Here is a 12,814-nt window from a genome sequence, read left to right as displayed (position 1 = left end):
TCCTGTGCCTCAATGTCGTGTGCCCTGATGTACTGTGACCTGTACCCTGATGTGCTGTGTCCTGATGTGCTATACCTTGATGTGCTGTGCCTTGTACCCTGATGTGATGTGCCCAGATGTGCTGTGTCCTGTACCCTGATGTACTGTGCCCTGACGTGCCCCGATGTGCTGTGCCCTGTACCCTCATGTGTTGTGCCCTGTAAGCTGATGTGCTGGGCTCTGTACCCTGATGTGCTATGCCCTGATGTACTGTGACCTGTGCCCTGATGTCCTGTGCCCTGATGTCCTGTACCCTGATGTGTTGTGCCCTGGGCCAGTCTGGATGAAGTCCAGGGCCACATTTTTGTCCCAGTCCAGCCCTGGTGTTGACCAGTGTATTCTGACAGGGGTCAGTCCCTACTGTCAGAATACAATGTCCCAGTGAGGGGGGGTTCCCACATCCACCCACTTGTGTGAAGGGAGGAATCTGTCAGCCACTTGCTTGAGCCTCATCTTGATCTAGCAATGTGCACAAGAGCAGTTGCTCTCTTGTGGACTGTTTGCTTTAAGTGTATTGCTTTGCACTGTACATTTGATTTGCAGCACTGGAAGTTTGGTAGTAACTCCAATGGGCCATGGGTCCTGCTGGGAGCTAGTCTGTGGGTCGGTGGTTCTGTGGGCCACTTGGCTGGACTTGCCCCCCAGGCCTAAGGCTGCCAGCCCTCCCCTGTCCAGGCCTGAATGCACCCCCCCCCCCCCAGAAAGGGGGTTTTCTCAGACCATGACAGTCTAACACTCCATCATTCAGTTCTTCCACCCGACAACTCCTTCCATCACAGGCTGACCATGGGTATATATAGGAGGCCTGCCCCCTTCCTACCCTTATTTGAAGTCTATTCGAGCCTCCAATCAAGTGTTTAAAAAAAAAAAAAACACCCCCCCATTGGAATCCATGGTCCAGTGCCCTGCATGTAGATCAGGGGGACGGACACATGGATAGGGGGGCAGCGTTCGCGTGCCCCTAATGGACAGGCTGCCTTTTGGTGTAACACCCTTCTCACTAGGATGCTGGCTGTAGCTGGTGGCAGGGATCCCCGGGGAGGCTCTACAAAGGGTATGCCTGGAAGAGTGTATGGTCTGGAGGTTCATGTGGCTGAAGGCAATGCCACCCTACTGGAAGGGCGAGGCCTCAAAGTCTGCTGGCACAGTGTTCATGACAGTAACTGGGGCTTGTGCTCTTCGCCGATAGCCTGAACACTGGACATGGCAATGAAAGACCCAACACCTGGTTACAGCTCACATGCTCGGTAGCGATGAGCTCCTGGTTCAATATGAGCTTTGCTGGATTCATCTAATCCAGTGGTCTCCAAACTGTGGCCCTTGGGCCAAATGTGATCCTTTGCTTGCCTTTATCTGGCTCTTGGCACACTATTTCTCACACTGACACCAAAGATGTTGTACTTATCCTCCCACTAACACCAATGATGAGACACTTTTCTTCCACTGACACCATTGATGGGGCACTACCCTTTACACTGATACTGTTTTCTACTCCCACTGGCCACAGCCCTCTAAAGTTTAAAGGGCGATGACCTGACCCTTTGTTTAGAAAGTTTGGAGACCCCTGATCTAATCGCTGGACTTTAGGTGCATTTGGCAGGAGCCATACGTCACATATAGGTTTTTTGTTGTTGTCAATGGTTGCTAAGGAAGCAGTGGGTGCCAGAACCATCCTTAGCAAACATTGGTGTCACCTAGCCCCATTCATTTGCTGGCCAGGAATCCCCAGCCATGTAAAAAGGCAGTGATAGTGGCTGACGTCATTGCTCAAGTATGGCCACATGCCCAAATTTGGGCAATGACATTGAGCAAATATGACCATGGACATGTTAGACCAAAGACATGTAGCAGTACCCCCGTAAGGGCTGCTGAGTGTTGTGGTCCATCTGTCACCCTGCCCAGCCAGGCACACAATTTTCAAGCATTCAGAGACATGAAACAGTCCTTGCACTTGTTTTTTTACTGAGCCAGACTGGACATTTCTTTTACTGGTTGAGCTGGGATGAGTGTTATGCCTAAACTGCATAAGGATATCTTAAAGGGCCTGAAATATAATTTGGGTTGGAGACCAGTATTTGATCTTGGTGGCCCTGTGGTCGCTAGATGGTGACACATTCTCCATTGGGTAAGGAGGATTGGTAACCCAAACCCCTTGTGTTCCGTGGTTCTATGGCAGGCCCCCAGGCAAGGGAACTAGCTTAGCATATCACCACTAGGGGGCACACCAACAAGAGTCTACTTCATTTTTCACAAAAAAATATTGTAGGCACCTACAAGATATTTGCCCCCTGCTTTAAAGTGTTATTAAACACACGACAGTAAAATCAGTCTGTACTGTATATGCAGTAAAGCATGTTTGTTATATTCACTGTGGAACCTAAGAGGTTAATGCTCTGCATTGTGTAAAAAGGCTTTTTGATACTGTCTTCTCTGATCCTCCCCTTCTTCCACTGTCCCCAATCCATCTCCTGATAGAACAGAGGCTAGTGGGCAAGCTGCACATGCTCAGTTTGGTGTGTATTGCTAGAGAGTTTTTTTTTCTTCAAGGAGTGCATGTCATCAGCATAGGGCCAATTAGCACTGTCCAGACAGAGGGTCAGGGGTCCTGAAGCCTCATAGGACAGTCAGAGTAGAATGAAAACTCCTCCTACAAGCTTTAACTAGACACTGATAGAAGTCACAAGACTGCTACAATGTCTTGAAAAAATATTCATACTCCTTGGAATTTTCCACATTTTGTCATGTTACAACCAAAAACTTAAATGTATTTTATTGGGATTTCATGTGATAGACCAACACAAAGTGGCACATAATTGGGAAGTGGAAGGAAAATGATAAATGTTTTTTCAAATTTTTTTTTACAAATAAATATGTGAAAAGTGTGTGGGGGGGGTCATTTGTATTCAGCCCCCTTTACTCTGATACCCCTAACTAAAATCTAGTGGAACCAATTGTCTTCAGAAGTCACCTAATTAGTAAATAGAGTCCACCTGTGTGCAATTTAATCTCAGTATAAATACAGCTGTTCTGTGAAGCGCTCAGAGGTTTGTTAGAGAACCTTAGTGAACAAACAGCATCATGAAGGCCAAGGAACACACCAGACAGGTCAGGGATAAAGTTGTGGAGAAGTTTAAAGCAGGGTTGGGTTATAAAAAAATATCCCAAGCTTTGAACATCTCACAGAGCTCTGTACAATCCATCATCCGAAAATGGAAAGAGTATGGCACAACTGCAAACCTACCAAGACATGGCCGTCCACCTAAACTGACCGTCCCGGGCAAGGAGAGCATTCATCAGAGAAGAGCCAAGAGGTCCATGGTAACTCTGGAGGAGCTGCAGAGATCCACAGCTCAGGTGGGAGAATCTGTCCACAGGACAACTATTAGTCGTGTTCTTCACAAATCTGACCTTTATGGAAGAGTGACAAGAAGAAAGACCTTGTTGAAGGAAAGCCATAAGAAGTCCCATTTGCAGTTTATGATAAGCCATGTGGGGGACACAGCAAACATGTGGAAGAAGGTGCTCTGGTCAGATGAGACCAAAATTGAACTTTGTGGCCTAAAAGCAAATCGCTATGTGTGGCGGAAAACTAACACTGCAAATCACCCTGAACACACCATCCCCACTGTGAAACATGGTGGTGGCAGCATCATGTTGTGGGGATGCTTTTTTTCAGCAGGGACAGGGAAGCTGGTCAGAGTTGATGGGAAGATGGATTTTACAGGGAAATCTTAGAAGAAAACCTGTTATGCCCCGTACACACGGTCGGACATTGATCGGACATTCCGACAACAAAATCCAGGGATTTTTTCCGACGGATGTTGGCTCAAACTTGTCTTGCATACACACGGTCACACAAAGTTGTCGGAAAATCCGATCGTTCTAAACGCGGTGACGTAAAACACGTACGTCGGGACTATAAACGGGGCAGTGGCCAATAGCTTTCATCTCTTTATTTATTCTGAGCATGCGTGGCACTTTGTCCGTCGGATTTGTGTACACACGATCGGAATTTCCGACAACTGATTTTGTTGTAGGAAAATGTTATCTCCTGCTCTCCAACTTTGCGTGTCGGAAAATCCGATGGAAAATGTCCGATGGAGCCCACACACAGTCGGAATTTCCGACAACACGCTCCGATCGGACATTTTCCATCGGAAAATCCGACCGTGTGTACGGGGCATAAGACTGCAAAAGACTTGAGACTGAGGCGGAGGTTCACCTTCCAGCAGGACAACGACCCGAAACATACAGCCAGAGCTACAATGGAATGGTTTAGATCAAAGCATATTCATGTGTTAGAATGGCCCAGTCACAGTCCAGACCTAAATCCAATTGAGAATCTGTGGCAAGACTTGAAAATTGCTGTTCACAGACGCTCTCCATCCAATCTGACAGAGCTTGAGATATTTTATAAAGAAGAATGGGCAAAAATGTCCCTCTCTAGATGTGCAAAGCTGGTAGAGACATCCCCAAAAAGACTTGCAGCTGTAATTGCAGTGAAAGGAGGTTCTACAAAGTATTGTACACTTTTCACATATTTATTTATAAAAAATGTTGAAAACCATTTATCATTTTCCTTCCACTTCACAATTATGTGCCACTTTGTGTTGGTCTATCACATAAAATCCCAATAAAATACATTTAGGTTTTTGGTGGTAACATGACAAAACGTGGAAAATTTCAAGGGGTATAAATACTTTTTATAAGGCACTGTATATACTGCTGATGAGAAAAGTTATTTATTAGTTTATAAATACTAAAGTGATTGCATTTCCATGTTCTGTGTACTGTGGGAGACCAGAGATAGTGAAGGCAGGCTCCTGGGTTTAGTAACCCTTTCATTTTTCTAATATCGGTATGTTAAATATAATTATACTATGTATTTTGATCTGTAGATATTTTTTCTCCTAGATCTGCAATGATGTCTAATCACACGGCAGTGTCAGAAATTATATTAGTTGGATTCCCTGGGCTTGCTGATGCCTTCCATGGCTTGGTATCTACCATTATGTTCTTTGCCTACATGATATCGCTGACTACCAACGGCACTGTCGTATTTTTGGTCACCTTTAATGAAAATCTACATCAGCCCATGTACCTGTTCATAGCCAACCTTGCCACCTCCGATCTTCTATTTGACACCGTGACTTTGCCAAAACTCATTGCCAGATATTGGTTTGGAGCTTCCACCATTCCTTTGAGGATGTGCTTCTTCCAGATCTTCTTGGTTCATTATTTTGGAAGTATGGACTCATTCCTGTTGATGCTGATGGCTGCAGATCGGTATGTGGCCATCTGCCATCCACTGCGATACACCTCCATTATCACCAATAATGTGGTCACCATTTCCTGTGGCGTCTGCTGGACGATTTTGTCTCCTTCTATAAATACAGCTGTTACCGTTCTAGCGTCACAGATCCCCCTGTGTGGCCCCAACAAGGTAAACAGTTTGTTCTGTGGCTATACAGCGTACGCGGCATTAGCATGTACCGATATTTCCGGCCCAAGAAAGGTGGTCTTGGTCCTTGCTATGGTTGTTCTTTTAGTGCCACTGGGGCTGATATTAGTGTCATACATCAAAATAATAGTGACAATCTCAATGACTCGCTCTGAGAGCCTCCGGAGAGCGTTTTCCACCTGTATGACCCATTTGCTGGTCATCGCTTTTTACTTCGCTCCTCGAATCTTTATGTACATTGTAAGTAATATTCCATTTTTCGCGATAAAACCTGATGTTGGTGCTCTCCTACTTTATCTTTATTCATTTGTACCTCACATGGCCAATCCAATCATCTATTTCCTTCGAACCAAAGAGATCAAACAAACTTTGAGATGGGCCCTTCAGGGAAGCAAATTTAGAGAGAAAGACTGATTAAGAGTAATAATATTATTGACATTGACAAGATAACTGGTAAAAAAAAAGGGAACAATATTTTTTTATTGAATTTATATAGACTATGCTATTTCTTTGTACACTACATGGCCGAAAGTTTTTGATCTGACCATCACATCTACATGAGCTTGTTGACGATCCCATCCAATACCATGAATATGATTATGGAGTTGCCCCCTAACTTTTGCAAGGTCAGGTTGTAGGCAGGTGCAGTCTACTTACTCCAGTGCAGGTGACGCTCAACTGCAGCAAAATTACGGGGGAGACTAAGTCAAGAGTAACATGGTTCCTCTATGGTTTCCTGGGTCACTGGGGAAGCTCTCCGGTTGTATGCTGCCAACCGATGTGACTCTAGCAGCCATCTTGGGTCAGGCAGAGCATATTTAATACCCTGGCCCCCGGGCTTAGTGCAAATTTTGCGAGTAGGTAGTGTAGGGACAGGTCACCCATCGGACAGGGACAGTGTTTGGTGCCAAGGAGAGGTTCCAGATGACTAGGGAAAGGATGGGGGCATGGCAACCTTTCTGCAAAACTCCCCATTTGGGTACAGACCAGCCCGGCTGCATTCCACCCCTCAAGACAGACACTGTCAGCCCATCTGAGACCTGCTCTCCTACACACTGCTGTTAAATACTGTAAGTGTTCCTGGTCAGGTGCCTTTCCGTTGGGTTTGTTTGAATTATTGGATTCTACATTAATACATGTTCTCTTCTCTCAACTGGACTCTGAATGAGTGTTTACTGTCGCCGCACCATGATGCACCTCTCCATACTGGTATGCCGCGTACACACGGGCGGACTTTTCGACCGGACTGGTCCGACGGAGTTTCCGACGGACTTTCAATGGACTTTTGATGGACTTCCAATGGACTTTTGAACGAGCGGACTTGCCTACACATGATCACACCAAAGCCCAACGGATTAGTACGTGATGACGTACGATCGGACTACAATAAGGAAGTTGATAGCCAGTAGCCAATAGCTGCCCTAGCGTCGGTTTTCATCAGAATAGCATACAGACGAACGGATTTTTCGACCGGACTCGAGTCCGTCGGACAAATTTGAAACATGTTCCAAATCTAAAGTCCGTCAGATTTTCGACCGAAAAAGTCCGCTGCAGGTCCGATGGAGCCCACACACGATCGGATTGTCCGCCGGATTCGGTCCGTCGGACCAGTCCGGTCAAAAAGTCCGCCCATGTGTACACGGCATTACAGTGCTATTTTGTGAATTCATGTTATAGCGCCCCCTGGTGGTGGGTTGTTTAGCCACTTCCTGTAACAGGGACTACAGCAGGGGTCGGCAACCCGCGGCCCTCCACCACTAGATGTCCGGCCCATCAGTGCCTGTGATCCTCTTAATTGCACAGCGGTGAGTGGCGGTTTGGGGGCAGGCACCGTTGCAGTTAACTTTTTACATTACACAGCAGGTGATTGGTTGCCGGGCGATCCTAGCAACCAATCACCAGCCTATTAATGTAAAAAGTTAACTAGCAGTTCCCGCCCCCATCCAGCTCTGTGATATCAATCTCTGCTCTGCTTGCTGTACACCTGTGTAAGGTAGGAGAGTTCTACCTACACAGTGTGTGTTTGTAGGGTAGGGAACAGAGAACACTATGGGAGTGATGTGAAGGGGGACAGAGGACACTGCTATGGGTTACAGAAAACCCTATTAGGGACCCCATCACCCCTGGGGACAGAGACCCCTTCTTCCATGGGGACAGGGAAGCCATCACCCCTGGGGACAGGGACCCCATCACCCCAGGGGACAGGGACCCCTTCTCACCTGGGAAAAGGGACCCCATCACCCCTGGGGACAGGGACCCCATAACCCCTAGGGACAAGAACCCCATCTCTAGACCATGCTGGCTGGCAGGGCTGGCGTCAGGCACCTTTGGGTGCCATAATGGGGGAGGGAGCAGTAAAATCTGAATCCCCAGCCACATGCTCTCTCAGGGTGAACTGGCTTTGTATTAGTGAAACACCTTAAAGTGAGGTAAACCTATACTGTTTTTATTACTATGTTAAGATTATTATTATCTTCATTTATTAGCAGGTGAATGTGGCCCTCCATGCATTCACATACATTGAATCCAGCCCTTAAGTGGAAAAAGGTTGCTGACCTTTGGCCTACAGTGAAGCTTGCAGTATGGATCATTAGAAAACTTTCCTATTGCCCTTGCTCACTCTTCTTAGCCTACGGACTTGTCAGGAAACTGACAAGCCTGTGATCCTCTTAATTGGACAGCGGTGAGTGGCGGTTTGGGGGCAGGCACCGTTGCAGTTAATTTTTTACATTACACAGCAGGTGATTGGTTGCCGGGCGATCCTAGCAACCAATCACCAGCCTATTAATGTGAAAAGTTAACTAGCAGTTCCCGCCCCCATCTAGCTCTGTGATATCAATCTCTGCTCTGCTCGCTGTACACCTGTGTAAGGTAGGAGAGTTCTACCTACACAGTGTGTGTTTGTAGGGTAGGGAACAGAGAACACTATGGGAGTGATGTGAAGGGGGACAGAGGACACTGCTATGGGTTACAGAAAACCCTATTAGGAACTCCATCACCCCTGGGGACAGAGACCCCTTCTTCCATGGGGACAGGGACCCCATCACCCCTGGGGACAGGGACCCCTTCTCACCTGGGGACAAGGATCCCATCACCCCTGGGGACAGGGACCCCATCACCCCTGGGGACAGGGACCCCTTCTCACCTGGGGACAGGAACACCATCACCCCCGAGGACAGGGACCCATTCTCACCTGGGGACAGGGACCCCATCACCCCTGGGGACAGGGACCCCTTCTCACCTGGGGACAGGAACCCCATCACCCCCGGGGACAGGGACCCATTCTCACCTGGGGACAGGGACCCCATCACCCCTGGGGATAGGGACCCCTTCTCACCTGGGGACAGGGACCCCATAACCTCTGGGGACAGGAACCCCATCACCCCTGGGGACAGGGACCCCTTCTCACCTGGGGAAAGGGACCCCATCATCCCTGGGGACAGGGAACCCATCACCCCTAGGGACAAGAACCCCATCTCTAGACCATGCTGGCTGGCAGGGCTGGCGTCAGGCACCTTTGGGTGCCATAATGGGGGAGGGAGCAGTAAAATCTGAATCCCCAGCCACATGCTCTCTCAGGGTGAACTGGCTTTGTATTAGTGAAACACCTTAAAGTGAGGTAAACCTATACTGTTTTTATTACTATGTTAGGATTATTATTATCTTCATTTATTAGCAGGTGAATGTGGCCCTCCATGCATTCACATACATTGAATCCAGCCCTTAAGTAGAAAAAGGTTGCTGACCCTTGGCCTACAGTGAAGCTTGCAGTATGGATCATTAGAAAACTTTCCTATTGCCCTTGCTCACTCTTCTTAGCCTACAGACTTGTCAGGAAACTCACACTTACTTGTCACAACATATATGGGGACCCAAATTCCATAGTTGCAGAGCAGGTTTATCAGTGGTCTCTCTAAACACCTAGCCCAAATAACTCAAGGGTCATGGGGAACAAGGAACACAGTCCAGATCACAGAGTCGTCACCACTTCCAGGCTAGCAGACACTCCTTCTCCTGCCCACCACCAGTTTCCTAACTGAGGTCTTTGTACTTACTTCCCAAGTATAAGCCACTCTGAGATCCACCCTAATAAAGAGAATCAGTCCACATTCTTCTAGAATTTCCCTTTACAGAATGTTGAGTTGTAGCATTAAAGCCCATTTATAGCATGGTTCCATTATCTATGACTTGTCAAGTTTAGTGTTGTTGTCCACTAACAGGGTGCTTTTTTTAGTAGAGTTCTGCAGTTTTTCTGGCAGAAGCCATAAGAGAAGCTACAGGCAGCATCCCCCCAAAGGGAAAAGCTGATATATGGGAAGATTACATAACCTTGATAGAGGCCCTGGTTTTCCCATGGGACCCCAGGGGACATTCCCATTTTTCTTACTACTCTTCTTCTTGCTAACTACTATTCTCCACCCCTCCTATCTATTTATATCCCACACCGGGGATACCCAAACTTTTCAAACAAAAGGTCGGTTTACTGTCCTTCAGACTTTAGAGGGGCCGGATTGTGACTCGTGGGGATAGAAATGTCCTGGGCCAGCATCAGTGAGAATAAACATGGCCTTTGGGTTAGTGGTCAGTAGGAGGAGGAGCAGTGCCTTATCATTGGTATAAGTGGAAGAAATAGTGCCCTATTGTTGATGTCGGGGGAAATAATTGTGAACCAAGGGCCAGATAAAGGCTAGCCAAAAGGGCCACATCCGGCCCTAGGACTGCAGTTTGGAGACACCTGCCCTACACTAACAAGGGAAGTGGGGGCCTCTAGAGGTAACTAAGTAGATTAACCCTGTGCCACCCTCTTCTGGTTGGGTTACTAGGTAAATTTAGTTTTTGGCTCCAGTGTAGTTAATGGAGCAGTGATTAGTTGTGTGGGTCTGCTCAGGGTTTCCTGAGCTGAGAGTTTGATTACTTCCCCCTGTCTTTGGAAGAAGCTTCCAGAGCATAGGGAGGGATATTCAAATGATCGGTTGAATATTTATCATGCTCTAACCAATCCCTGGAAGGAGGTGTCCAGAAGGTGGCTGGGGAGGTTTAACAGTGCCTTGAAAAAGTATTCATACCCCTTGATATTTTCCACATTTTGTCATGTTACAACCAAAAACATAAATGTATTTTATTGGGATTTTATGTGATAGACCAACACAATGTGGCACATAATTGTGAAGTGGAAGGAAAATGATAAATGGTTTTCAAACATTTTTATAAATAAATATGTAAAAAGTGTGGCTTGCGTTTGTATTCAGCCTCCCCGGGTCAATACTTTGTGGAAACACCCTTCTCTGCAATTATAGCTGCAAGTCTTTTTGGGGATGTCTCTACCAACTTTGCACATCTAGAGAGTGAAATATTTGCCCATTGCTCTTTGCAAAATAGCTCAAGCTCTGTCAGATTAAATGGAGAGCGTCTGTGAACAGCAATTTTCAAGTCATGTCACAGATTCTCAATTAGATTTAGGTCTGGACTTTGACTGGGCCATTCTAACACATGAATATGCTTTTATTCATACCATTCCAATGTAGCTCTGGCTGTATGTTTAAGGTTGTTGTCCTGCCAGAAGGTGAACCTCCGCCCCAGTCTCAAGTCTTTAGCAGACTCTTATGCCGCGTACAGACAATCAGACATTCCGGAAACAAAACCGTGGATTTTTTTCCGACGGATGTTGGCTCAAACTTGTCTTGCATACACACAGTCACACAAATGTTGTCGGAAATTCCAAATGTGAAGAACGTGGTGACGTACAAGACTTAAGACGAGCCAAGAAAAATGAAGTTCAATAGCCAGTGCGGCTCTTCTGCTTGATTCCGAGCATGCGTGGAATTTTGTGCGTCGGAATTGCGCACACACACTCGGAATTTCCGACAACAAGTTTTGTTGTCGTAAAATTTGAGAACCAGCTCTAAAACATTTGTTGTCAGAAATTCCGACAGCAAATGTCTGATGGAGCCTACACACGGTTGGATTTTCTGACAACAAGCTCACATCGAACATTTGTTGTCGGAAATTCCTCCGTGTGTACGCGGCATAACAGGTTTTCTTCTAAGATTGTCCTGTATTTGGCTCCATCCATCTTCCCATCAACTCTGACCAGCTTCCCTGTCCCTGCTGAAGAAAAGCATCCCCACAACATGATGCTGCCACCACCATGTTTCACAGTGGGGATGGTGTGTTCAGGGTGATGTGCAGTGTTAGTTTTCCCCCACAAATATCGCTTTGCTTTTAGGCCAAATTTCAATTTTGATCTCATCTTACCAGAGCACCTTCTTTTACATGTTTGCTGTGTCCCCAACAAGGCTTCTTGCAAACTGCAAACGGGACTTCTTATGTCTTTCTTTCAACAATGGCTTTCTTCCTGCCACTCTTCCATTAATCCATTAATTGCACGATTAATTGTTGTCCTGTGGACAGATTCTCCAATCTGAGCTGTGGATCTCTATTATGGGCCTCTTGGCTGCTTCTCTGATGAATGCTCTCCTTGCCCGGCCGGTCAGTTTAGGTGGACGGCCATGTCTTGGTAGGTTTGCAGTTGTGCCATACTCTTTCCATTTTCAGATGATGGGTTGAACAGAGCTCCGTGAGATGTTCAAAGCTTGGGATATTTTTTTATAACCTAACCCTGCTTTAAACTTCTCCACAACTTTATCCCTGACCTGTCTGGTGTGTTCCTTGGCCTTCATGATGCTGGTTGTTCACTAAGGTTCTCTAACAAACATCTGAGGGCTTCACTGAACAGGTGTATTAATACTGAGATTAAATCACACACAGGTGGATTCTATTTACTAAATAGGTGACTTTTAAAGGCAATTAGTTCTACTAGATTTTAGTTAGGGGTATCAGAGTAAAGGGGGCTGAATACAAATGCACACCACACTTTTCAGATATTTAACTTGTAAAAAATGTTGAAAACCATTTATCATTTTCCTTCTACTTCACAATTATGTACCACTTTGTGTTGGTCTATCACATAAAATCTCAATAACACACATTCACGTTTTTGCTTGTAACATGACAACATGTGAGAAATTTCAAGGGGTATGAATACTTTTTTAAGGCACTGTAAATGTGCAGAAAGCCTGAACAGATTGTTCTGTTCTCTCAAGGGAGGTTTCCGGTTCTCCTGGAAGAATTTTTGCCCCTGGAAGACAGTCAGAGAGACAAGACGTTCGGCTGGGGGCCTGGGGAAGATTGCCCGAGGATTACATTTGCTGGAGGGTCTTGTTATCATCCTCACCAAAGGATCAACCTGTGATGGCTGGGTGGCAGACAGCTCCTGAGACATTGTTAGTAAAGATCTTGCTGAGGACTGTTAGC

At 46.3% G+C, this 12,814-nt stretch overlaps 2 protein-coding genes across 2 annotated transcripts; both read left to right on the top strand.

The window, feature by feature from the left end:
- Nucleotides 1-4,960: 4,960 nt before the first annotated feature.
- Nucleotides 4,961-5,914, top strand: LOC141126418 (olfactory receptor 1M1-like). The gene has a single exon (XM_073612362.1). The coding sequence runs from the start codon at nucleotides 4,961-4,963 to the stop codon at nucleotides 5,912-5,914; it is 954 nt and encodes a 317-aa protein (XP_073468463.1).
- Nucleotides 5,915-6,217: 303 nt separating this feature from the next.
- Nucleotides 6,218-9,055, top strand: LOC141126417 (uncharacterized). Its single transcript, XM_073612361.1, has 3 exons — nucleotides 6,218-6,302; nucleotides 7,597-7,854; nucleotides 8,475-9,055. The coding sequence occupies exons 1-3, from the start codon at nucleotides 6,218-6,220 to the stop codon at nucleotides 9,053-9,055; spliced, it is 924 nt and encodes a 307-aa protein (XP_073468462.1).
- The last annotated feature ends 3,759 nt before the right edge of the window (nucleotides 9,056-12,814 follow it).

Source organism: Aquarana catesbeiana, linkage group LG02 (genome assembly GCF_042186555.1).
Source record: "Aquarana catesbeiana isolate 2022-GZ linkage group LG02, ASM4218655v1, whole genome shotgun sequence".
In the NCBI taxonomy this organism is placed as follows: Eukaryota; Metazoa; Chordata; class Amphibia; order Anura; family Ranidae; genus Aquarana; species Aquarana catesbeiana.
The sequence above is the reverse complement of the archived record's forward strand: the minus strand, read 5'-3'. Positions and strand labels throughout refer to the sequence as shown.

What these genes read in the sequence shown, in the direction of transcription:
- LOC141126418 (XM_073612362.1), top strand. Translation starts at nt 4,961, where the DNA reads ATGATGTCTAATCACACGGCAGTGTCAGAAATTATATTAGTTGGATTC.
- LOC141126417 (XM_073612361.1), top strand. Translation starts at nt 6,218, where the DNA reads ATGGTTCCTCTATGGTTTCCTGGGTCACTGGGGAAGCTCTCCGGTTGT. An exon ending in GACTCTAGCAGCCATCTTGG is followed by an intron (nt 6,303 to 7,596) that starts GTCAGGCAGAGC and finishes TATGGGTTACAG; the next exon opens with AAAACCCTATTAGGGACCCC. An exon ending in CCATAATGGGGGAGGGAGCA is followed by an intron (nt 7,855 to 8,474) that starts GTAAAATCTGAA and finishes TATGGGTTACAG; the next exon opens with AAAACCCTATTAGGAACTCC.